Here is a 27,846-nt window from a genome sequence, read left to right as displayed (position 1 = left end):
TGGCTCCTGGCTTTGGATTGGCACAGCTCTGGCCATTGTGGTCATCTGAGGAGTGAATCAGCGGATGGAAGACCTCTCTCTGTCTGCCTCTGCTTTTCTTTAAGAGGGAAGAGGGATGCGGTCCAGTGCCTCTGCTTTTTATCCTGTTGTTTATTTTGTTTCAGTCATTTTGTCTTAACCATTCCTATTTATTTTGAAAGGTTTTTACAAGAGGTGGAGAAAACCTAGTGATATAATAGATTCTACCATTTTCTAGAATGTCCTCAATACTGAGGGTAATAGCAGTAGATACTGTACAGTAGCAAACTGAAATCATCAAACTTTTGGTTTGCTGTTTAACTCACAGAGCTCATTTCTGTTAAATACCTCTTTTATTTCAGAGATTGGTGCTAAATGGCATAACTTTTGGACACCAGCCAGCCTTGAGGATAACCTCGTCTTTGGCTATCTATTTGGAATGCTTTTACTTGATGCTTTCTTGTATGGCCTTGTTGCCTGGTATGTAGAAACTGTCTTTCCAGGGCGGTATGGCTTGCCCCAACCATGGTACTTTTTCCTTAAGGTGAGTTTTTATGCTGTTATTACTGCATAAGGTCATAGCCCTTATGAGCCTGTTTTATAATATTTATCATGAAATCAAAAGATCGAGGGGAGAATTGTTCTCTATCTATATACCAAACATACTGAAATGCTAGCCATTTCTTGAGAGAACTTAAAACCTTCTGCATACACAGATGTATAACATCCATGGATAAGACACTGAAACCCTTCCTCCTCTAAAAATTGTGAGTGCTGTAACTCTTCGGCAGCCAGATGGTATATAGGTGATAGTATATAGTAGAAGATAAGGAAACCTAAAAGTCTGTAAAAGGAATTCACACTGGGGCATGGGGCATAGCACAGCAGATTAAACTCCCACTTAGGATACCAGTATTCAATATTGGTGTACCAGTTTGAGTCCCAGCTGCTCCATTTCCAGTCCAGCTCTCTGCTAACATGTCCAGGGAAAGCAGTAGGAGATGGCCCATGTACCTGGGCCACAGCCACCAGCCCACCCACATGAAAGACTCAGATAAAGTAACAGACTTCTAGCTTTATTATGGCCCAGGCCCAGCCATTATGGCCTTTTGGAGTGTGAATCTGTAAATGGATGATCTCTGTCTCTAGTTCTCTTTTGGTCACTGTGTCTTAGAATAAATAAATAAATCTTTAGGAAACAAAAGGAGTTCACATCTAAATTAATATGTGATAGTTTCCTGGATTGTAGTGAGGAGAGGACTAGGATACTCTCATATCTACATTTTAACAATTAGCAAATTTCAATGATTAATCACTTTACATTGAGTAGGAGAGATTCTGCATCTTGCCCTTTATGCTTCATTACCATTACTGTTAATATACAGTACAAAGAAGATGCTGTGACCATTGTAATAAAAAGCATTGGCTATGATCTCAATTTTTAGTACGTCATTTTGTACCTACATCTTGAACATTGTACTTTAAGAGTCTTTCCTTCTAAACATTGGAGATTCAAATAATAATTTTACTATAAAATATAATCCCTTTATATTGTTTTGTATTTAACTTTTTCCATCTCACAAAATAAAACATGCCAAGGTACTCCAAAGTTCCTAGAGATCTTCACTTCTTTTTTTTCATGTTTAAAATTTTTTAACTCAAAGGGCAGATACTTGGCACAGCAGTTAAAATGTCCCTTGGGATACCTGCTTCCCATAATCAGTGCCTGAATTCAAGTTCCAGCTCTGCTTCTAATTCTAATTTCCTGCTAATGTGCACCCTAGTAGGCAGTGATTATGGCTAAGTATTGGGTCCCCTGGAGTTGCAGATTGAATTCAGGCTTCTGACTTCAGCCTGGCCCAGCCCTGGCTATTGCAGGCCTTTGGGGAGTGACACAATGGATGGGAGATCTCTCTCTGTCTCTGTCTCTCTCTGTCTCTCTCTCTCTCTTAAATAAATAAATAAATAAAATTTTTAAATAAATTTTGAGAAAATTCACGTAACATAAAATTAGCCATTTAAAGTAAACAAAGTCAGTGGCATTTAGTGTATTCACAATGTGAAACAATGTCTCCATCTTGTTCTAAAATATTTTCATCACCCAAAAAGAAAACCCCAACCCCTGGGGCCAGCATTGTGGCATAGTGGATTAGGTCCACCGCCTGCAGTGCCAGTACCCCCATATAGGCACTGGTTTATGTTCCAGCTGCTCCATTTCTGATCTAACTCCCTGCTAATGGACCTAGGAAAATAGCAGAAGGTGGCCCAAGTGCTTAAGCCCTTGCCAACACATGGGAGATCAGGATGAAGCTCCTGGCTCCTGGTTTCAGCCAGTCCCAGCCTCAGTTCTTGCAGCCATTGAGGGAATGAGTCAGCAGATACAGCTCTGTCTCTATGTAACTCTGCCTTTCAAATAAATCAATATTTTTTTTAAAATGAAACCATTACCTGTAAGAAAAAACCCTGGTCCCTGAAGAAGTCATTCCTCATTTTTCTATTCCAAAACCCTGGGAACTACTAATTAAATATTGTGGGTATTTCATATCAATATAACCATATCTGCTTATTTCACATAGCATGATGATTTTGAGGTTTACCCATGTTGTACTATGCCTCAGTAGTAACTGAATGACATTCCGTTATATGGATACAGAGCAATTCTTTACCCTTGATTCATTGGTGGATTCATGCTTCTACCTTTTGTTTACTATGAGTGGTGCTGCTGCAATAATGTACAAGTCTTTGAATATCTGCTTTAAATTATTTTGGATATGACAACCAGGAATGAAACTGCTAGTTCATGTAACAATTTCATATTTAGTATTTTGAAGCACAAACTGTTTTTCACATTGGCTACACCTTTTTACATTCTCATAAGCAATTACCAAGGTTCCATTTTCTTTACATAGTCACTAATACTTCTTGTTTTCATTTTTTGTTTGTTTTATAGCCATCCTCATGAGAATAAAATGTTGTCTAATTATGATTTTTCTTTACATGTCTATGATGAAATCGTGTTGAAATCTTTTTATATCTTGATTAGAGAAATGTCTATTCAAGTCTATATTCATTTTTAATTAGTATTTGTTTTTTATATATCCTACATACTTGGCCCTTATCAGACTTACAAATATTCTCTTCCATTCTTTGGAATGTCTTTTTTTTTTTTTTTTTTTTTGACAGGCAGAGTTAGATAGTGAGAGAGAGAGACAAAGAGAAAGGTCTTCCTTTTTCCGTTGGTTCACTCCCCAAGTGGCCACTGCAGCCAGTGAATTGCGGCTGGCACGCTGAGCCGATCCGAAGCCAGAAGCCAGGTTCTTCCTCCTGGTCTCCTATGCGGGTGCAGGGCCCAAGCACCTGGGCCATCCTCCACTGCACTCCTGGGCCACAGCAGAGAGCTGGACAGGAAGAGGAGCAACCGGGACAGAATCCAACACCCCAACCGGGACTAGAACCTGGGGTACCGGTGTTGCAGGCGGAGGATTAGCCTAGTGAGGCACGGCGCCGGCATGGAATGTCCTTTTACTCTTAATAGTGTCCTGTCATGCTCAAAAGTTTTTAATTTTGGTGAAATTATATATATTTTTATTTTTTTACTTATAAATCTGGTGTCATATTTAAAGATCCTTGTGAAATATATCATTGATCCATTTTATGTTAACTTTTTAGTTACATGGTATGAGATGGGAGTACAAGTTCATTCTTTTGCATGTGGATATCCTGTTGTCCCAGCATCACTTTTTGAAGAGAATATTCATTCCTCCATTGAATGCTCTTGACACCCTTGAGGAAAATCCACTGGCCATAATTAAATGGGTTTGTTTATTCACCCTGATTTTATTCCATTAACTTGTATATCTATCCTTACATCAGTATGGCACTGTTTTATGTATTGTAGCTGTACAGTAAGTTTTTTTTTAACTTTTATTTAATGAATATAGATTTCCAAAGTACAGCTTATGGACTACATTGGCTTCCCCCACCTCCCCCCCAATGACTTCCCTCCCACCCGCAACCCTCCCCTTTCCTGCTCTCTCTCCCCTTCCATTCATATCAAGATTCATTTTCAATTTTCTATATATACAGAAGATCAGTTTAGTATACATTAAGTAAAGATTTCAACAGTTGTGCAGTAAGTTTTAAAATCTGAAAGTATTAGTCATTCAACATTGTTTTTATTTTTCCAAGATCATTTTGGCTGCGAAGTTGCCATTGCATATGAAAGAAATGCATATGAGCTTTTCTGTTTCTGCAAAGCATGGCCCATAGAATTTTGATAGGAACTGCACTGAATCTGTTGATTGATTTCAGTCATTTTGCCACCCTAAAAATATTAAGTCTTTCAGTTCATGAACTTATTATTTATGTGGATCTTCTTCAGATTCATTCAGCATAGTTTTAATAGTTTTCAGCTTTTGAGTCTTTTATCTCTGTAACTTTTTTTAGATTTACTTACTTGCTTATTTATTTATTTGAAAAGCATAATGACAGATGTCCCATCTGCTAGTCACTCCCCCAAATGGTCACAACAATTGGGGCTGGACCAAGGTGAAGCCAGGAGCCCAGAACTATATCCAGGTCTCCCACATGGATGTCAGGGGTTCAAATACTTGGACCATCATCTGCTGCTTTCCTAGTTGCATTAGCAGGGAGCTGGATCAGAAGCAGATCAGGAATCGAAGTAGCATTCCAGTATGGGATGCAAGCAGTGGCTTTTACCCCCTGTACCCCAACATTGGAGCCTCCTTTGTTAACTTTGTTCATAAATATTTATTCTTTTTGGATGCTATTACTAATTTTCTTTCAGGTTGTATATTCCCGATATGTAGAAACACAACTGGTTTTTACGTATTGCTCTTGCATGTTGCAACTTTGCTGAATTTGTTGGAACCAGTTATGCATAGGTATATGGAGGGGGGGATTCTTCAAATTCTTTATGAGGGTCATGCCATCTTTAGAGATAGGTTCACCTTTTCCATTCCACTTTGGAAGCCTTTTATTTCTTTATCTTGTCTCATTTATCTTGCTAAAAATTTCCAGAACAGAAGTGAATGGCAGGGGTGAAAGCAAGCATCTTTGTCTTGTTCCTGGTTTGACTTTATTTTTTTAAACTACACAATGTCTTCAAAATTCTTTTTCATTTTATTTGAAAGAAAGACAGAGTCAGAGCTCTTTCATTCCCTGATTTATTCCCCAGATGCATGTACCAGCCAGGACTGGAACAGGCACAAGTGAGGAGCTGGGAAGTCAGTTTGGTTCTCCCATACGGTCAGCAGTGTTTTCCTGAAGATTTTGCATCTATATTTATAAGGGATTTTATAAATCCTTTTCTGTATTTCCTCATATTATCTTCTTCTGGCTTTGGTGTCAGGATAATCCTCATCTCATAGAATAGTTAAGAAATATTTCCTTCTATGTTTTTAGAAGAGTTGGTGAGAATTATTGTTAATACTTGTTTCAATATTTGATATAATCACCAGTGGATCCATCTGGTCCTGAAATTTTCTTTGTAGGGAGGCTATCAATCACTGATTTAGTCTCTGATTTTTATAGAGCTGTTCAAATAGAGTGCTTCATTTTTTAATACTCATTTTGGTTATTGCATTTGCTGTTTTTCTAGCATTCATACTGGTTTGGAAAACCAAGAATTAGAAGGAAAAAAGAAAGTAATGGCCCTGAGGGAATTCAAAGCACCTATTTTGAGGATGAACCTATTCACTTGGTAGCAGGTATCCAGATCAAACATTTGCACAAGGTATTATTTCAAATATGTCTTTTCCTCACAGAAACTTGTTTGTCCATGTGCAATGGAAATGTTCATATCAGGCCATTCCAAGAAAACAAATAAGATGCTTAATGAGGATTCATAATATAGTTCTATTATTAAGAGGCATAATTTGATTGGCATTGTGATTAATGGAACATATAAATACAAAGATACTTCAAAAAGTTTGAGGAAAATTTAATTAAAAGATACATGTATTTTTGGGGAAGCCATTGTAATCAATATTCTGTACTTTGGAAATTTATATTCATTAAATAAAAGTTAAAAAAAATACATGTATTTTTGAAGCCAAAAAATGTTTTTAAAAATTTTTATTTATTTATTTGAAGGCAGGGTTACAAAGAGAGGGACAGAGAAAAAGGTCTTCCATCCACTGGTTCACTCCCCAAATGGCTGCAATGGCTGGAGCTGGGCAATCCAAAGGCAGGAACCAGGGGGTTCTTATGGGTCTCCCATGTGGGTGCAGGGGCCCAGGCACTTGGGCTATCTTCAGCTGTTTTCTAAGGCCATAAGCAGAGAGCTGGATCAGAAGAGGAGCAACTGTGACACGAACCAGCACCCACATGGGATGCTGGCACCACAGGGTGGAGGCTTAGCCTACCATGCTACAGTGTCAGCCCTCAAAAAACTTTTGAAATATATTCATACTAAAAAAAATAGAAAAAAAATATATTCATACTAAGGCGTCTTCAAAAAGTTTGTAAAAATGCATATTACAACAAAACTATGCATTGTTAAAAAATTTTTGCACCAAATAATCTATTAACGTCACTTTCCATGAACTTTTTAAAGGTCCCTCATACTCATAGATAAATGTTAACAAATACAGTCTTACTTGCTCTCTCTGTTATGCATTAGTTTGACTATTCTCTGATGGACTTAACAACAAATGATATTTGTGTAATTTACATGAAGAAAATAAACTTGATAGTGTAATAGTAACCTTTGGGTTTAATTGAGAAGATAAGCCAACTGATCTCTCAGTTTCTCTATGCCTGAAATGGTTATTTCATTTTCGTTTTACAATATATTTTTATTGGGTATAGAATTTTATGTTAAAGATACTTCTGTACTGTCTTTGTACATGCATTGGTTTCTATGAAAAATTTGCTTTCATTCTTAACTGTTTTTCCTATGTGTAGGATTCATTTTTCTGGCAGTTGCTTTCAAGACATTTTTCACTGGTTTTATGCAATTTTATTATGGTTTTCCTTAAGGCTAGTTTTTTCTTGTCCTTTGGGTCTATTTAAGTTTCTTGAGTCTATGTATTTGGGGAGGAGCGATTGGATATTTCTGTATTTCATTAAATATTTTTGATTGCATTTGTTTTGTTTTTAAGACATACTATTTGAAAGGCAGAGTAATAGAGAGAGATCTTCTATCCACTGGTTAATTCCCTAAATGGCCACAAAATCCAGGAGCACAGTCTCCCACGTGGGTGGCAGGAGCCCAGGCACTTGGGCCACCATCCACTGCTTTCCCAGGCATGTTAACAGGGAGCTGAATCAAAAGTGGAGCATCCAAGAACTTGAACTGCTCCTGCTGTATGGAATGCCAGTGTCGCAGGTGGCAGCCTAACCCACTGTGCTACAATGTTGATGCCTGATATTTGTTTTTGAAAGTGATTAAATTATCTGGGAACAATTTGAGTTTTTGATGTCTACTTTGCTTAATCTGCAGTTAATTATTCCTCATACTGAGGCAAACCCTTTTTTTTGTTTGTTTGTTTGATAATCTACCCAATGCCCTGTTAATCTTGAAATTTTCCAGTCTGGCTATTGGGAACAAACACCTTTTCTGACCTCAGGTGAATGCCAAAGACTGTACCCCCTAATTTTTAAATGATTCTTTCTCCAAATTCAGATAGTTTCCTAATTAGCATTTATTGATCAGTTGTGTGTTAACATTCAAAGGGATCCACTGTAGATCTCCAAAGTTCTTTCTGTGTCTAGTTGTCTCCTCTGCATTGTTCCATCCCATAAACTCTGGTTCCCTTGGCCTTTAGTGGAATCTCAGCTTTGCCTTTCAACTCACATAACCTGATAGACTACTTGAGTCAGTCCTTTCTGGGCCATGGTTCGAAATTCTGTTAAAGTACGAAGCTGGGGAAATTATGGGACTTACCTTATTTGTCTTCCGTCTGTCTGGAATCACTATCTTCTGTTACCTGGTGTCTATAAACTGTTAAACATGTAATATCATCATATGTCCCATTTTTCAGGCCCTTTGTTTTATTATTATTGTTGATCATAGTTCATAATTATCTTATGGACCTTTACCTTTTGTGCTATCTTCCTTTACAAAAGCATCATTAAAGCAGACTTTGTGTGACTTATTATTAGATATAATACTACAAAACAGTAAAATGTCTGACACATAGTGAGTATTCAGTAAATACTCATAGCTGGTTTTTTTTAAAAGATTGATTGATTGATTGATTTAAAAGAGTTACACAGAGAGAAAGAGATGCAGAGAGAGAGAAGTCTTCCATCCACTGATTCACTCCCCAGTAGGCCGCAATGGCTAGAGCTGCGCTGATCCAAAGCCAGGAGCCAGAAGCTTCCTCCGGGTCTCCCATGTGGGTGCAGAGGCTGAAGGACTCAGGCCATCTTCCACTGATTTCCCAGGTTATAGCAGAGAGCTGGATTGGAAGAGGAGCAGCTGGGACTCGAATTGGCGCCTGTATGGGACACCAGCACTGCAGACTGCAGCTTTATGTGCTACACCACAGCGCCGGCCCCTCATAGTTGTTGAACAGATGAATGATCATTCTTGATTCACGTTAATGATTTGAACTTGGTGACTTAATGCACTCAGTAGTTAATAGCAGTGAAGAACTATATGTCTCTATTAGTTCGGTGGTTGTATGTGGCTTTACCAGCTGCGCCATAGCACCAGCCACTCATAGTTGTTGAACAAATGATTGATCATTCTTGATCCATGTTAATGAATTGGACTTGATGACTTAATGCACTTAGTAGTTAATAGCAGTGAAGAACTGTAGGTTTATACTCAGATTTCTGATTTGTACATTTGGGTAAATTTTCAAGCCATGCACTGAGTTAGGAAGTATAGTTGAGGAATATATTTTTAGAGGATAATGATAAGTTTAAATACATTATAGATGAATATAGTTATATTTCAGAGTTTTAGATATGTTGAACTTGAGTTCTTTATAGATATCTAAACATGAGCTTCTGGTGGGTATTAGAAGTACAAAGCTATAGCTTGGGGAGAGATGGTGACTGAAGTAAATTGTAATATTATCAGTAGCTGTAAGTTACATAATGGAGTTTATATTGGAGGAAATTAGATCATCTAGGACATTGATTTTCAACTGGGTGTGATTCTGGTCCTCCAGAGTCTATTTGACAATATCTGGAATCATTATCATTGTCACTACTAGAGGACAGGGAAGATGGAGAGAGGAGTGCTCCTGAAGTCTTATGGGTAAACACCAGAGATGTCACAAAATATCCTACACCGGATATACACAGGAGAGTCCTCCACAACAAAGAACTGTTTAGTCCAAAATGCCTATAGTGTCACTCTTAAGAAGACAAGCCAAGGAAAAGTTTGTAGACATACTCCTACATTGTTTCTTGTGAATTTGGCAACATTACTATCTCTTTCTAAGGTTTTTGCAACTTTGACAAAAAAGAATCTAAGGACTGCATTCCCTGGAATTCCTTTCCTTTTTGCCTTCTGGTTAGCTCTTTCCAATGAGAGGTACTTGCAGACATTTTAGGGGACTTCAAAAACTTGTAGAAAAAGCTATGTGACAAAGACACCAGCGGGGAGAGGAGGGACGCCCAGGGCTCCGAGTCCACACATCGGCGCTGGAAGCGGAGGTGAGCTCAGTAACCGTAAACATTGGCAGGGAAACAGCGGACACAATTTTAGAGGGACGCAGGTTTTGAAGCGGGAAAGTCCAACAGACTGACTACAGGAGAGAAAGAAAAATAAATAAATAAATAAATAGGTGGGGGCATACTGGTACAGACAAGTTCCACTCTCCTCCATCCTTGCAAAGGCGAGCAAGACACAAAGAGCTGGGATATACATAATAAAAGGGGAGAGTTAAGGCTACAATTCAGTAGCCTAGGCAACCCAGTGGGAGTCCGCAGGAGAAACCCAGCCTGCACAGACTCTTTGGTTAGAAGCCAGCGGAAGCTAAATGCCATCCATTCTGCTCAGCCTTGCAGTATTACTTACCTCCTGAACAAAAAATAAAATAAAATAAAATAAAATAAAATAAAATAAAATAATAAATAAATGAAGAGAGATTTACCATGCATAACCTGAGGGTGTCACCTTTGCACACCTGTAACCCTCAAGAACCAAGCAGAGCTCTCAGGCCACACCCATCTCAAGCCTCCAAGGCTCCTCCAACAGCAGGCAGTCCACTTAACACGGGCATAGTATAATAAAAATAAATAAATAAAAAAAAAAACCTCACAGTGAGGGAAACAGAATTAACCATGCCAAGCAATAAACACAGAAATCGAGGGAACAAGATCAACGATGACATTATGATGCCTCCAAATAAACAAAACACCCCAAGCCAAGATTATGAAGATGATGAGATAGAAGAAATGCAAGGTACGGATTTCAAAAAATTTATGATAAGAACATTTAGAAGTTTTCAAAAGCAAATCCTTGAACTACAGAAATCCTTATTGGACAGGATTGAAAATCTCTCTCGTGAAAATGAAATTTTAAAGAAGAATCAAAATGAAACGCAGAAACTAGTAGAGCAGGAAAGTGTGATAGTGAAATCAAAATGAAATGAAGATCTCAATAGATCAAATGACAAACACATTAGAGAGCCTTAAAAACAGAATGGGTGAAGCAGAAGAGAGAATATCGGACTTAGAAGACAGAGAACAGGAAAATATACAGTCAAACCAAAGAAAAGAAGAGGAAATTAGAAATCTAAAAAATATTGTTGGGAATCTACAGGATACTATTAAAAAACCCAACATTCGGGTAATAGGAGTTCCTGAAGGCATGGAGAGGGAGAAAGGATTAGAAGGCCTTTTTAGTGAGATACTAGCAGAGAACTTTCCGGGTCTGGAGAAGGACAGAGACATCCTAGTACAGGAAGCTCATAGAACCCCCAATAAACATGACCAAAAGAGATCCTCACCACGACACGTTGTAATCAAACTCACCACAGTGAAACATAAAGAAAAGATCCTAAAATGTGCAAGAGAGAAACGTCAGATTACTCTCAGAGGATCTCCAATCAGACCCACAGCTGACTTCTCATCAGAAACACTACAGGCTAGGAGGGAATGGCGAGACATAGCACAGGTGCTAAGAGAGAAAAATTGCCAGCCCAGAATATTATATCCTGCTAAGTTCTCATTTGTGAATGAAGGTGAAATAAAGACCTTTCATAGCAAACAGAAATTGAAAGACTTTGTGGCCACTCGTCCGGCCTTGCAAAAGATACTTAAAGATGTGCTATACTCAGAAAAACAGAAACACGGCCATCAATATGAAAGAAGGGAAAGGAAGAACACCTACTAGTAAAAGAGCATGGGAAGCTCAAAGCATATACTAGAAAATATCTCCGGGAAAATGGCAGGGCAAAGTCACTATGTATCAATAGTCACATTAAACGTGAATGGCCTGAACTGTCCAGTTAAAAGACACAGACTGGCTGACTGGCTTAAGGAACAACACCCAACTATTTGTTGCCTACAAGAAACACATCTCTCTAACAAAGATGCATGCAGACTGAAAGTGAAAGGTTGAAAAAAGATATTCCATGCCAACAGAAACCAAAAAAAAGCAGGTGTAGCCATATTAATATCAGACAAAATAAACTTTAATACAAAAACTGTTAAGAGAGACAAAGAGGGGCACTATATAATGATTAAGGGTTCAATTCAACAGGAAGATGTAACTATTATAAATGTATATGCACCTAATTACAGGGCACCGGTCTATTTAAAAGATATGTTAAGGGACTTAAAGGGAGACTTAGATTCCAATACAATAGTACTGGGGGACTTCAATACTCCACTCTCAGAAATAGATAGATCATCCAGACAGAAGATCAACAAGGAAACAGCAGATTTAATTGACACTATTGCCCAAATGGATCTAACAGATATCTACAGAACTTTCAATCCTACATCTAAAGACTTTACATTCTTCTCAGCAGTACATGGAACCTTCTCTAGGATTGATCACATACTAGGTCATAAAGCAAGTCTCAGCAAATTTAAAAGAATTAGAATCATACCATGCAGCTTCTCAGACCACAGCGGAATGAAGCTGGAAATTAGCAACTCAGGAAACCCCAGAAAGTATGCAAACACATGGAGACTGAACAACATGCTCCTGAATGAACACTGGGTCATTCAAGAAATCAAAAGAGAAATCAGAAACTTTCTGGAAGTAAATGAGGATAACAACACAACATATCAAAACTTATGGGATATGGCAAAAGCAGAATTGAGAGGGAAGTTTATAGCAATAGGGGCCTATATCAAGAAATTGGAAAGGCACCAAATAAATGAGCTTTCAGCGCATCTCAAGGATCTAGAAAATCTGCAGCAAACCAGACCCAAATCTAGTAGAAGAAGAGAAATAATTAAAATCAGAAAAGAAATTAACAGGATTGAATCCAAAAAAAAATTACAAAAAATCAGCCAAGCGAAGAGCTGGTTTTTTGAAAAATAAACAAAATTGACACCCCATTGGCCCAACTAACTAAAAAAAGAAAAGACCCAAATCAATAAAATCTAAGATGAAAAAGGAAACATAACAACAGACACCACAGAAATAAAAAAGAATCATCAGAAATTACTACAAGGACTTGTATGCCAGCAAACAAGAAAATCTATCAGAAATGGATAGATTCCTGGACACATGCAATCTACCTAAATTGAACCATGAAGACATAGAAAACCTAAATAGACCCATAACTGAAACAGAAATTGAAACAGTAATAAAGGCCCTCCCAACAAAGAAAAGCCTAGGACCAGATGGATTCACTGCTGAATTATACCAGACATTTAAAGAAGAAGTGATTCCATTTCTTCTCAAACTATTCAGAACAATCGAAAAAGATGGAATCCTCCCAAATTCTTTCTATGAAGCCAGCATCACCTTAATCCCTAAGCCAGAGAAAGATGCAGCACTGAAAGAAAATTACAGACCAATATCCCTGATGAACATAGATGCAAAAATCCTCAATAAAATTCTCGCCAATAGAATACAACAACACATCAGGAAAATCATCCACCCAGACCAAGTGGGATTTATCCCTGTTATGCAGGGATGATTCAACATTCGCAAATCAATCAATGTGATTCACCACATTAACAGACTGCAGAAGAAAAACCATATGATTATCTCAATAGATGCAGAGAAAGCATTCGATAAGATTCAACACCCTCTCATGATGAAAACTCTAAGCAAACTGGGTATGGAAGGAACATTCCTCAATACAATCAAAGCAATTTATGAAAAGCCCACAGTCAGCATCCTATTGAATGTGGAAAAGTTGGAAGCATTTCCACGGAGATCTGGCACCAGACAGGGATGCCCACTCTCACCACTTCTATTTAACATAGTTCTGGAAGTTTTAGCCAGAGCTATTATGCACGAAAAAGAAATTAAAGGGATACAAATTGGGAAGGAAGAACTCAAACTATCCCTCTTTGCAGACGATATGATTCTTTACTTAGGGGATCCAAAGAACTCTACTAAGAGACTATTGGAACTCATAGAGGAGTTTGGCAAAGTTGCAGGATATAAAATCAATGCACAAAAATCAACAGCCTTTGTATACACAAGCAATGCCATGGCTGAGAGAGAACTTCTAAGATCAATCCCATTCACAATAGCTACAAAAACAATCAAATGCCTTGGAATAAACTTAACCAAGGACGTTCAAGATCTCTACGATGAGAATTACAAAACCTTAAAGAAAGAAATAGAAGAGGATACCAAAAAATGGAAAAATCTTCCATGCTCATGGATTGGAAGAATCAACATCATCAAAATGTCCATTCTCCCAAAAGCAATTTACAGATTCAATGCAATCCCAATCAAGATACCAAAGACATTCTTCTCAGATCTAGAAAAAATGATGCTGAAATTCATATGGAGGCATAGGAGACCTCGAATAGCTAAAGCAATCTTGTACAACAAAAACAAAGCAGGAGGCATCACAATACCAGATTTCAGGACATACTACAGGGCAGTTGTAGTCAAAACAGCGTGGTACTAGTACAGAAACAGATGGATAGACCAATGGAACAGAATTGAAACACCAGAAATCAATCCAAACATCTACAGCCAACTCATATTTGATCAAGGATACAAAACCAATCCCTGGAGTAAGGACAGTCTATTCAATAAGTGGTGCTGGGAAAACTGGATTTTCACGTGCAGAATCATGAAGCAAGACCCCTACCTTTCACCCTACACAAAAATTCACTCAACATGGATTAAAGACTTAAATTACGACCCAATACCATCAAATTACTAGAGAGCACTGGAAAAATCCTGCAAGATATAGGTACCAGCAAAGACTTCTTGGAAAATACCCCAGAAGCACAGGCAGTCAAAACCAAAATTAACATTTGGGATAGCATCAAATTGAGAAGTTTCTGTACTGCAAAAGAAACAGGAGAGTGAAGAGACAACCGACAGAATGGGAAAAAATATTTGCAAACTATGCAACAGATAAAGGGTTAATAACCAGAATCTACAAAGAGATCAAGAAACTCCACAAAAACAAAACAAACAACCCACTTAAGAGATGGGCCAAGGACCTCAATAGACATTTTTCAAAAGAGAAAATCCAAAGGGCCAACAGGCACATGAAAAATTGTTCAAGGTCACTAGCAATCAGGGAAATGCAAATCAAAACCACAATGAGGTTTCACCTCACCCCGGTTAGAATGGCTCACATTCAGAAATCTACCAACAATAGATGCTGGAGAGGATGTGGGGGAAAAGGGACACTAACCCACTGTTGGTGGGAATGCAAACTGGTCAAGCCACTATGGAAGTCAATCTGGAGATTCCTCAGAAACCTGAATGTAACCCTACCGTTCGACCCAGTCATCCCACTCCTTGGGATTTACCCAAAGGAATTTAAATTGGCAAACAAAAAAGCGGTCTGCACCCTAATGTTTATTGCAGCACAATTCACAATAGCCAAAACCTGGAACCAACCTAAATGCCCATCAACGGTAGACTGGATAAAGAAATTATGGGATATGTACTCTTTAGAATACTATACCGCAATAAGAAACAACGAAATCCAGTCATTTGCAACAAAATGGAGGCATCTGGAACACATCATGCTGAGTGAAATAAGCCAGTCCCAAAGGGACAAATACCATACGTTCTCCCTGATTGGTGACAACTGACTGAACACCAAAAAGGAAACCTGTTGAAGTGAAATGGACACTATGAGAAACGGTGACTTGATCAGCATAGCCCTGACTGTTAATGAACAACTTAATACATTGTCCCTCTTAGTAGTTTTTTTTGTCTGCTCTACTTAATATGACTGGTTTAATTCTGTAATTAATACACAGTTATTCTTAAGTGTTGAAATTTAACTGAAATGTGACCCCTGTTAAACATAAGAGTGGGAATAAGAGAGGGAAGAGATGTACAATTTGGGACATGCTCAGGCTGACTTGCCCCAAATGGTAGAGTTAGAAACATACCAGGGGACTCCAATTCAATCCCATCAAGGTGGCATGTACCAATGCCATCTCACTAGTCCAAGTGATCAATTTCAGTTCACAATTGATCATAATGGAAGGACTAAGAGTCAAAGGGAGCACATAAACAAGTCTAGTACCTGCTAACACTAACCGATAGAATAAATAAAGGGGAGAGTGATCCAACATGGGAAGCGAGATACTCAGCAGACTCATAGAATGGCAGATGTCCTAAACAGCACTCTGGCCTCAGAATCAGCCCTAAAGGCATTCTGATCTGGCTGAAAAGCCCATGAGAGTATTTCAGGCATGGAAAGCCAAGGCACTCTGGCAGAAAAAAAAAAAAACCCTAAATGAAAGATCTCTGTGAGTGAGATCCCAGTGGGAAGAACAGGTCTTCAAAGAAGGAGGTACCTTTCTCTGAAGGGAGGAGAGAACCTCCACTTTGACTATGACCTTGTCTAAACAAGATAAGAGTCGGAGAACTCAAGGGGCTTCCATAGCCTTGGAAACTCATGACTGGAGCATGGGGAGATTACTGAGGCCATAAACAAGAGTTTCAATTTGTAAAGTCAACAACAGGAGTCACTGTGCACTTACTCCTAATGTAGGATCTCTGTCCTCAATGTGCTGTACATTGAGACTTAATGCTATAACGAGTACTCAAACAATATATTTCACTTTGTGTTTCTATGGGGGGTGCAAACTGTTGAAAGCTTTATTTAATGTATACTAAACTGATCTTCTGTAAGAAAAAAAAGAAGAAATTATCAATTCCCAACTTGACTCTCACTGGGATTAAACATGACAATAGGTCTGATCTGATTTCATCATCATTTAAAAAATCATCTATTATTTTTCACTTTATGTTTGTGTGGGAGCAAACTGTTGAAATCTTTACTTAATGTATGCTAAACTGATCTTCTGTAGATAAAGAGAAACGAAAATGAATCTTGATGTGAATGGAAGGGGAGAGGGAGTGGGAAAGGTGAGGGTTGCAGGTGGGAGGGACGTTATGGGGGGGAAGCCATTGTAATCCATAAGCTGTTCTTTGGAAATTTATATTCATTAAATAAAAGTTTGAAAGCAAAAAAAAAAAAATTTTAGAGGGCTGGGATGCAATGGGTTAAGCCACAGCCTGCAGCATCAGCATCCCAAATGGGCACTGGTTCGAGTCCTGGCTGCTAATGAGCCTGGGAGGGCAGCAGAGAATGGCCCAAGTGTTTGGAACCTTGCACCCACATGGGAGAAACAGAAGAAGCTCCTGGCACCTGGCTTAAGCCTGGCACAGCCCCAGTCATTGCAGCCATTTGGGTAGTGAACTAGCACTGGAAAATTCATATTCATTCATTCTCTCTCCCTCCCCTTCCCCCTCTCCTCCTCCTTTCCTGTCCTCTCCTCTCCTCTCCTCCTTTCTCCTCTCCTCTTTCTCTCTCTCTCTCTCTCTCTCTCTCTCTAACTCTGGCTTTCAAGTAAATAAATAAATCTTCTTTAAAAATAGAATTTTAAAATGAGCTTATTTTGATAAAATTATTGAAATATATGCATCATTTTATAATACGTATTTTCATGAGTTTCTTGAAGATCCTTCATACACATGATTTCAAAGGTTTTTAAACAAAAATAAACTTAACTTTTAGTTTCATTTTCTACAAACTCTTTGAAGTACCTTGTAAATGGCAGGTTTTAGATTCAGCTACATGAATTTTTTTTTTTTTGACAGGCAGAGTTAGACAGTGAGAGAGAGAGACAGAGAGAAAGGTCTTCCTTCCATTGGTTCACTCCCCAGATGGCTGCTACAGCCCGCACTGCACCAATCCGAAGCCAGGAGCCAGGTGCTTCCTCCTGGTCTCCCATGCGGGTGCAAAGGCCCTAGCATTTGGGCCATCCTCCACTGCCCTCCCGGGCCACAGCAGAGAGCTGGACTAGAAGAGGAGCAACCGGGACTAGAACCCGGCATCCATATGGGATGCTGGCACCACAGGTGGAAGATTAACCAAGCGAGCCACAGTGCTGGCCCCTCAGCTACATGAATTCTTGAGAATCATGGGCTTTCTAATCTCAGACTAAAGAAATAGTTTTTAGTCCAGCTTAATTGAGGTATAAATGATATACAAAAAAAAAAACTGTATACAAAAAGTGAACACAACTTGGTGAGTTTGGGTATGTGTATGTATACAATTGTTATATTATTCAGCTTTTCATTGTTACAAAAAATACCTGGGGCAACTAACTATATAAAGAGGAAAGTTTCCCTTTTTATTGGCCTTTTGCCATTGTGGGCCATGTTGCCCGCACCTCCAGGGCACGTGGCCTTATGGCCACCTGCCCCATGCTTCCTGGCTTGAATGCTCCTCCACGTGGCTGACTCCTGGTACTCAGCCATAGCAGAGAGCTGGATTGGTAGGGGAGCAACCAGGACATGAACTAGTACCCATATGGGATGCAGGTGCCACAGTCAGCATATTAACCCAGTAAACACATTCATGATGCTCTCTGGAAAGGTGGGATTGTGTGGCTACGGACCACAAAGCTGTCAAGAGGTGATTTGCTAGCAAGGCCAAGCAGAGGACCTCCAGGCTACCCTTGAGAATGACAGACTGTCTGCTTCCATGTTAAACTGCTTAGATGTGTCCAGGACTGACATGGGCATCTGCTAGCTTTATTCAGTACAGTGTTGAGAAGCTAAATATATTGGGGTTCCTTATACTTAAGAAGATGTGTATGGCTCTAGAAGTTGAAGATTCACAAATGTGTTAGTCTGCTACCAGATGCTGGTAAACAACAGACCTATAGACTCAATATTATGTGTCCCTGAAATCCATCTGTTGCTATCCCCACAGCATTCTGATGCTGTTAGAATGCTCGGCCTTTGTAAAGTGATGAAATCGTGAGGGCACAGTCCTTATGAGTATAAATTTTACCTGTCTTTTTCTGTTCTGTAACTCCCTGACCCATTTGCACAACTGTCATCATTACAACCCTGATTGTTTCCTTACTTTACAGTGTGTCCTAGGGAAGTATTTACCTTGAAGTCACAAAGATAAGGATGTCATAACTAGATAGATAAACAAGTAGCCCCACACTGGAATGACCCTAGCTTCATTACCAACTACAACACCTCTACATCTATGCAGATTTTTTATTTATTCTACAAACTGTTTCAGTTGTGTTAGGTTTATAGGAATTTGTCTTATACATTCATTATTTAAGTTATTGGAGTTCAATATTCATAGGATTCTCTTATGTCTCTATTAGTTCAGTGGTTGTATTCCCTCTTTCATTTCTTATTTTAGATTACAATTTCTAATTATGTTTGTGTTTCTGATTTTATCAAATAATCAAGTGTGCTTTCACGATTTAAAAAAATATTTAATTATTTGAAAGTCAGTGGGACAAAGATGTAGGAGAAGAGACAAAGAGAGAGGATAAAGTGCTTGATTCCACCCTGTGGTTCACTCGCCCAAATCAGTACAACAGCCTGTCCAGATTCCTGCCAAAGCTAGGAGTTAGGAATTCCATCTAAAACTCCCCCATTGTGGTGAGATTTCAGATATTTGACCCATCATCCACTACATTCTAGCTGCATTAAGATAGAACTAGATTGAAAGGATAGTGATGTGCTTGTTTACTCCTCAGATGTTATCAATAAGTAGATCCTAGCCAGGATCTCCCAAGTAGGTAGCAGAACCCAGGTACTTGAGCTATAATTTGGCACTTTCTTGGCACATTACTGGTGAGCAAGATCACAAGGAAAGTAGCTGGAACTTCACCTGTCACGCAAAAAGGAATGCCTGCATCACAAACAGTGGCTTAACACAATGTCTGCTCCCTTTTGAGTCTTTTGTCTTTTTTCCCACATCCATCCATCTACCCATACCATTTATAATTTCCTTATATTCCTTAGACTGAGACATTCCTACATTATGTTGGCAGTTACTTCAAAAAGTGATTGTAAAGTTGAATTAAAATGTTAATTTATTAAGGTGAAAAACATGAAATATTTATAAAACAAGGTTTTATTTTTCTTAATTTAAAATAAAATTGACAAATATTATATTTCAAAAATGGAAGTTTATAACATATATGAAACTGAAATTAAAAATAACAAGAAGACCTAAATAAATGATGCCAGTATATGTTTTTGTTTTGTTTTGTTTTGTTTTTTGACAGGCAGAGTTAGACAGTGAGAGAGAGAGACAGAGAGAAAGAGAGAGAGAGTTATAGACAGTGACAGAGAGACAGAGAGAAAGGTCTTCCTTCTGTTGGTTCACTCCCTTAATGGCCGCTACGGCTGGTGCTGCGCCCATCTGAAGCCAGGAGCCGGGTGCTTCCTCCAAGTCTCCCATGCGGGTGCAGGGACCCAAGCACTTGGGCCATCCTCCACTGCACTCCCGGACCACAGCAGAGAGCTGGACTGGAAGAGGAGCAACCGGGACAGAATCCAGCGCCCCAACCAGGACTAGAACCCAGGGTGCCAGCGCTGCGGCAGAGGATTAGCCAAGTGAGCCACAGCGCCAGCCACCAGTATATGTTTTTAATTTTTATCAATAAAAAGAACAAATTTCATGAATTCATTGGTACAATTCTAAGAGGATATCTGTATTTTTCTCCCATTCTTCTTCTCTCAATCCCTCACTTTCATTCCATTCTTTTTTAAATTTTTGTACTTATTTTACTCTAAATTTTAATTAAGGAATACAAAGTTCATGTATTTCCTATACACAGAATCAGTACAATAGTGATATTTTCTACTCCACTTCTCTCCCGCCCACACATTCACCCTTTTTCTTCCTCCCGCTCCTATTTCCATTCTTATTTTTACAAAGAACTCTTTTCGTTACTTTATAGCCATAAGATTAACCCTATAATTAATAAAGAGATCAAAAAACAGTATGAAGGAAAAAAAAACCACTGTTCTCTATTTCTCAGTGTTGAGACAAGGTCTCTTCAAAATCATCATCTTAAAGTGTCAATTTTACTTCTATAGATAACCTTTTAGGAACTCTGTTACCATAGATCAAGAAGAGCATATGGTATTTGTCTTTTTGGACTGGTTTATTTCACTAAGTATAATGGATTCTTATTGTATCCTTTTTTGTTGCCAATGAAAAGATTTCATTTTTTACTGCTATGTAGTATTCCACAATGTGTGTGTGTGTGTATATATATATACACACACATATATATACACTATATATACATATACCATAATTTCTTTATCAAGTCTTCAGTTGATGGACATTTGGTTTGATTCCATATCTTAACTATTGTGAATTAAGCCATAATAAACATAGGTGTACAGATAAAAAGATGAAGAAGAAAGGTTTATTTAACTCACAATTTTGGAGGTTTGCTTCCAAGATCGAGTGCCCTATTGGTTCAGCCTTTGCTGATAACATTCTTGCTGGAACTGTTTTGTTCACTGTAGCTCTGTAATATATTTGGAAATTGGAAAGTATGATAAACTCAACTTTGTTTTTCTCAAAATTACTTTGGTTTCTCAGCATCTTTTGTGTTTTCTCTTTTAGGATAATTTTCTCTTTCTGTGAAAAATATCTTTGGGATTTTAATAAGGATTACAGTAAATATTTAGATCACTTTGGATAATTTGGATATTTTAACAGTATGTATTCTTCCAAATCATGAACATAGGTGCCTTTCCATTTATTTGTGTCTGCTTTAATTGTCTTCATGAATGACTTTTCACTGTAGAAAATTCTCACCTCTTTTTTTTTTTTTTTTGACAGGCAGAGTTAGACAGTGAGAGAGAGACAGAGAGAAAGATCTTCCTTCCGTTGGTTCACCACCCAAATGGTTGCCATGGCCGGCGCGTTGCGCCAATCCGAAGCCAGAAGCCAGGTGCTTCTTCTTGGTCTCCAATGTGGGTGCAGGGCCCAAGCACTTGGGCCATCCCCCACGGCCTTCCCTGGCCACAGCAGAGAGCTGGACTGGAAGAGGAGCAACCGGGACAGAATCCGGCACCCCAACCGGGACTAGAACCCGGGGTGCCAGCGCCACAGGCAGAGGCTTAGCCAAGTGAGCCGCGGCACCAGCCCCTCACCTCCTTTTTTACATGTATTACTGAGTATTTATTATTTTTGGAGCTACTGTAAATTAGATTGTTTCCTTATTTTCCTGTTGGAATAGTTTGTTGTAGTTGTGTAGAAATTCAATTGATTGAATACTTTGAAGTCAGGTATTGTGATGTCTCCAGCTTGATTTTTTCTGTTCAGGATTGCTTTGACGATTCTGGGTCTTTTGTGATTCTATATGAAGTTTAGGATAGTTTTTTCTAATTCTGTGAAGAATGTCATAGATATTTTGACATGAACTGCATTTAAGCTATAGATTGCTTTAGGTAGTATAGATATTTTAATGATATTGATTCTTCCAATCCATGAGTAAGAATTTCTATTTGTGTGTGCGCGCCTTTGATGATTTCTTTCATTATTATTTTATAATTTTCATTGTAGAGATTTTTCACTTCTAGTTAAATTTATTCTTAAATTTGTTTTTTTGTGACTATTCTGAATGGTATTTCTTTCTTGGTTTTTCTTTCAGTGAGTTTATCATTAGCCTACTAAATGCTACTGTTTTGTATGTTTATTTTATAAACCTGCAACTTTTTCTGAAGCATTGAGTATCTTATAACAATCAGTTTTAAGCTGATTTTTCAAAATTTCAACTGTATTTAATAGTTTTGCACTTTTACTCCTGCCACACGTGAAAACTGTGTGTTTGATTTAAAGAGAGGAAGGAAGGAGGGGAATTGAGGGAAGGAAAGAGGGAGGGACAGAAATATGGTTATCTTCTTAGAACTGTACCTATGAGGGGCAGGCACTGTGGCATAGCAGGTAAAGTCATATGGGTGCCAGTTCAAGTCCTGGCTGCTCCACTTCGTATGCAGCTCTCTGCTGTGGCCTTGGAAAACAATGAAAGATGGGACAGGTCCTTGGGTCCCTACACCCACATGGGAGACCCAGAAGAAGCTCCTGGCTCCTGGCTTTGGATTAGCACAGCTCCGACCATTGCAGCCAATTGGGGAGTGGACCAGCGGATGATTAAAGTCCTCTCCCTCCCTCCCTCCCTTTCAATCTCTCTCTCTCTCTCTGTCTGCCTCTCCTTCTCTTTATGTGTAACTCTTTCAAATAAATAAATCTTTAAAATCTTTTAAAAAAAGAACTGTACCTGTGAATACATGAAATCTGTTCTCTTTATATTAATAAAAATTAATTTCAAAGTTTATATTTTTGTATTATGCAACCGTTAACGGTTTTTGAGTGTAAGTTATTCTTTACACATTTTTCTTTTAGCTTTTATACTAGAGTTAAATTGACTTCCAAACTATTGCAACATTTGAAACTCTGTGCTTGTCTGTCTGGCAGGACCAGTTAGTGAAACTATTAGGTTCAATGGGGCAACTGATTTGACATTGATGGGGCCACTGTCTAAGTTGTGCAGTCAGATGGAGTCAATGGATGGGCCACTGGCAGGAGCTGTACTCAAAAATCCACGATGTCAGCTCCTGAGGGTCCCCACTGTTTCTGTGTTCTCAGGTGCCCCCAGGTGTCCCCAGGCCTATTATCCCAGTGTTCCATGTTGGGCATTTGGAATGAGAGTTTGGGGTAATGCTCCCAAATGTCCTGTCTTTACCCCACTGGCAATAGTTCAGGCTTAGCAGAACATCTATGGTATGGCATTGTGCCAGCCTGAGGGAAAGTGAAAACATTTATCTGGGCCTGCACCGTGGCTCACTTGGTTAATCCTCTGCCTGCAGTGCCAGCATCCCATATGGGCACTGGGTTCTAGTCCAGGCTGCTCCTCTTCCAGTCCAGCTCTCTGCTGTGGTCTGACAGGGCAATGGAGGATGGCCCAAGTTGTTGGGCCCCTACACCCACATGGGAGACCAGGAAGAAGTACCTGGCTCCTGGCTTCGGATCGGCGCAGCCCCAGCTGTGGCAGCCATTTGGGGAGTGAACTGTGGGGAGCAATCCGGACTGGACTAAGTTACTGGAATTAAGACTTATTCTATGCATCTGCTCTCCCACAATATGGCGCTGGGAGAGAAGTAAACAGCTTCCGCACAGCTGCCTCCAGTTCAACTAATGAACTGTAGGACTTGCTCCTGATTGGAGGAGAGCAGCGTACTCGGCGTGTGGGCAGCCGAGTTAGGATTGGCGGAGGAGGACTATAAAGGAGGAGAGAGACGGCATGCACAAGGAACATCTATGGGGAACATCTAAGGGAACCCGTGCAGCCCCCGAGAGAACCGGCCGGCGGTGTGCCGCTCCCCTGCGGAAGTGGGGAATGCGGCCAGGGGGAACTGCCCTTCCACGGAGGTGGAAGGGATAGTAGCCAACCCGGGAAGAACCAGCAGCAAACCCGGGGAGGGCCGAGCAGACGAAAGAATAGCGCAGGGTCCTGTGTCGTTCCTCCACGAAGAGGGGGAGCGACAGTGAACCAACAGAAGGAAGACCTTTCTCCCTCTCTCTCTCTCTCTCTCTCTCTCTCTCTGTCTATAACTCTGCCTGTCAAATAAAAAAAAAAGGAAAACATTTATCTGATCTTTTCAGTACAGTTTTCCTCAGATTTTGTGCTCTACCAGGGTGCTATAGTATCACCCTTAGGATCCAAAATTCTCACAAAGGTAGTCTCATTTGTGGATAGTGGCTAAATCAGTGTTTCTATGGGAATACAAGAGCTAGGGATCTACCTATTGTTCAGCCATGTTGTTATCATCATTGCATGAGAGTTTCCGAGAAACCCTTTAGAGAGATAGTCAAGCTTGTTTTCTAAAGAATCAGATAAGGTTTTCAGATTTCCTGGACCACTTAACAATATCAATTACGTATTCTTTTTCAAACAATCTTTTGAAAGTATAGAAACAATTTTTAGCTCATTTTATGTACAAAAATGTCATGGGCTAGATCTTAATGGTCTAACTCCTTAGAATATTAAGTTTCGGCCAGTGCCACAGCTCACTAGGCTAATCCTCCACCTGCAGCGCCGGCACCCCAGGTACTCCCTGCACCCTCATGGGAGACCAGGAAGAAGCACCTGGCTCCTGGCTTTGGATCGGTGCAGTGCACCAGCCATAGCGGCCATTTGGGGGGGGTGAACCAACGGAAGGAAGACCTTTCTCTCTGTCTCTCTCTCTCGCTGTCTAACTCTGCCTGTCCAAAAAAAAAAAAATGTATTAAGAGTTTCTAGGCATGTTCTTGGAATTCACCAAGCTTCTAACTGAAAGCATCAACTTTTTTAGTTATTAGTGCTTCTCTGAGCTATTGCATCTTGTTATAATGGATCAAATCATACACTCTTGATACATAAATGGATATACAACTGTGCCTCCACCTATATTTTGATTAATATAAAAACCTAGGGGCTGGTGATATGGTATACTAAGGTAAGCATTCACCTGTGGTCCCCAAATCCCATATGAGTACCGGTTCATGTCACAACTGCTCCTCTTCCAATCTAGCTCTCTGCTAAGGCCTAGAAAAACAGTGTAAGATGGCCCAAGTGCTTGGACCTCTGCACCCATGTGGGAGACCTGGAAGAAGTTCCTTGCTCCTGGCTTCAGATTGGCCCAGCTCAAACTGTTATGGTCCTTTGGGTAGTGAACCAGTGGATGGATGACCTTTCTCTCTGTCTCTCCCTATCTCTCTCTATAACTCTGCCTCTCAAATAAATAAATTCTTAAAAAAAAAACCTAATACATCTAAAAATATTCTTCCTAGTTTACAGCATTATCCTTTATTGTCAAATTTAATGTTTTGTTTCTTTGAAGGAAGCACATGTGAGTGTTTCCCTTTAATAATATGTCAAGTTTGATTAAAAATGTCTGTCTTTTATGTCACAGGAATATGAAGACAATGTAGTGGTAAACAACTTGTCTTTGAATCTGTATGAGGAGCAGATCACTATTCTTCTGGGGCATAATGGGGCAGGAAAGACCACAATTTTGTCTATTCTGACAGGTATGTATGTATTCAGCTCAATCTAGAGCAAAGGCCAGTTTCCTTCTTAGGCTGGAAAACAATGAGTTTTGCTGATAAATGTGTTGTCATTTCAGTGATACCTAAAGTTGTAATTATTTGTACAGTTCCAAGTATTTACAACCAAGATACTGTAATACATACAGACTATGTATGTAATATAACCAGATTATGTAATAAATTTATTTAGTTAATCAAAGTGCTTACATTCCAGATATTTTTATAGGAATCAATAATATGATATTGATTATTAGATCTATACTCTAAATTTTATACTATTTTGTAGGGATCCAGATAAGAAATTTGGAATTTACAGTACAGCATACAAAGGGAGATGTTATGTGTAGAATGTTCTTTACCCAATAAAATTATATCTAGTCCTGCTTTAGAAATGAGAAATGGAGAAGTGACATTGAATTTGAGGATATAGAGGAGACGATGGACTATGAAGGAAAGGACAAAAAACTATTTAAGAATTCACAAAGACAATACAGTATAACCTTTAGAAACATTGCATTCATCAGAAAGTAAGAATAAATCAGGAATACTAGGAACTCGTAACTACAGAGTATAATGCTTTCAGTGTTTGCTGTGAGATTAACACAACTCCAAGAGGCTAAGACAAGGTTGAGCCTGGGATCTGAGGCCTCTCCTCTGAAGAAGAATGATGCCAAAACTAAACAATTGCATGTTCCTTTCTGTTTTATATATTGGAACTAAGCCCCACTAATCTCAGTCAAAACTCTTCTTAAAAGTATTACTACAAGTCGTACTTTGGAAATTTATATTCATTAAATAAAAGTTTAAAAAAAAAGAATAAATCCAAAAAAAAAAAAGTATTACTACAAAGGAAAGAAGTATCACTGTGCTCCTAAATCTGTATATATGAAACACATATGAAGTTTATTAACCTTTTATAAATTAAAATTTTAAATTAAAAAAGTATTACTACATAAATAACATCAGAAGGCTATGGTTTGAATTTTTGCTACCCTTATGGTAATATATACACACACATATTATATATATTATATAATATATTATATGAAAAATAAGTATATGTATATATGCACCAAACACCGGAGGTCCTGTATGTTGAAACAGATATTGACAGGATTAAAAAGAAAAACAGCAGAACATTAATATTAAGAAACTTTAGTATTCCACCATCAAAATGGATAAAACAACTTTGGACCTCTGCACCCACATGGGAGACCTGAATGGAGTTCCAGGCTCCTGGATTCTGCCTGGCCTAGCCCTAGCTATTGTAGCCACTTGGGGAGTAAACCAGCAAATAATATATAATATATAATATATATATAATATGTGTGGTTTGATATAAAGCATAAGGCATTTTAGAACATTTCCCATGGTTTTACATGTTATCTCAGAACACTATTTATACTTCCTCAGTTGCATGTGTTCATGCCTTTTCTCGTTTTGAGAATGCCTGAATCAACTCTTCAACCTATTGAAATCTTATTCATACACCAAGATTCAGCTCAAAAACAACCATCTATAGCAAAATGGCAGATCAAGTAATTCCATGGTTTGGTCTATCTGCAGAAAAAATGATAAACAAGCAAAACAAAGACAGCAAGCACACAATGCTGAATGAAGAAAACAGCAACTTATAAACTGGTGATGGGGCTATTTTTGATGCAGTGGTTAAGAAATCTCTTGGAATGCCTACATCCCATATTGAAGTGCCTGTGTTTGAGTGTAAAATTTATTTCCTGCTGATGCACATCCTGGGAGGTAGCAGATGGTGGATCAAGTACTTGGGTCTCTCGCCACCATGTGGGACATCTAGATTAAGTTCCAGGTGCCTGGCTTTTGCCTGGCCCACTCCTGGTTGTTGTAAGCATTTGGGAAGTAAACCGTTGGATGGAAGAGATTTCCCTTCCCTCAGTTCCTCCATCTCCCTCACTCTTCCAGTCCCTCTACCTTCCCTTCCTTCCTCCTTCTCTCCAGCTCAAATACCATCAAAATGAATGATTTTTTTAAATGGTAGAAGGCAAATGTGATATCAGCAAGATGGTGGACAAGTGAACTTTCAGACTCTCATTTCCCCTACAGAGATTTTAACAACAATCTACAGATGAGAATACTTTTGTGGGAACTCTAGGAACCATTTGAGAAGCTACAGAACTCAGATAAATGCTTAGCCAGGAGGCTGTACTAAACTAGGTAGCAATTTCATGGTATTTTTCTCTTGATGGTTCCCATCACACAAGGCCTGGTACAATCAGGAGGAAACCTCCCAATTCTAGATTCATCCATAAGAACAGAAAGACTGGAACTTGCATCTAAAGTCTGGGGCCTGTCCAAAAACTGA

At 38.9% G+C, this 27,846-nt stretch overlaps 1 protein-coding gene across 20 annotated transcripts in view; it reads left to right on the top strand.

The window, feature by feature from the left end:
* Positions 1–27,846, top strand: part of LOC100353262 (phospholipid-transporting ATPase ABCA3) — a 236,330-nt gene that overhangs the window by 98,944 nt on the left and 109,540 nt on the right. For 19 of the 20 annotated variants that reach the window (XM_070064622.1, XM_070064627.1, XM_070064623.1 and 16 more), the window contains 4 exons: positions 381–562; positions 3,688–3,834; positions 5,639–5,773; positions 25,373–25,490. In XM_070064622.1, coding sequence (XP_069920723.1) covers positions 381–562; positions 3,688–3,834; positions 5,639–5,773; positions 25,373–25,490 — 582 coding nt within the window. The remainder of the gene's footprint in view (positions 1–380; positions 563–3,687; positions 3,835–5,638; positions 5,774–25,372; positions 25,491–27,846) is intronic. The other variant, XM_070064628.1, reaches the window with a different exon arrangement.

This window comes from Oryctolagus cuniculus, chromosome 19 (assembly GCF_964237555.1).
Source record: "Oryctolagus cuniculus chromosome 19, mOryCun1.1, whole genome shotgun sequence".
NCBI classification, from domain to species: domain Eukaryota; kingdom Metazoa; phylum Chordata; class Mammalia; order Lagomorpha; family Leporidae; genus Oryctolagus; species Oryctolagus cuniculus.
This window is presented reverse-complemented; position numbering and strand designations above follow the sequence as displayed.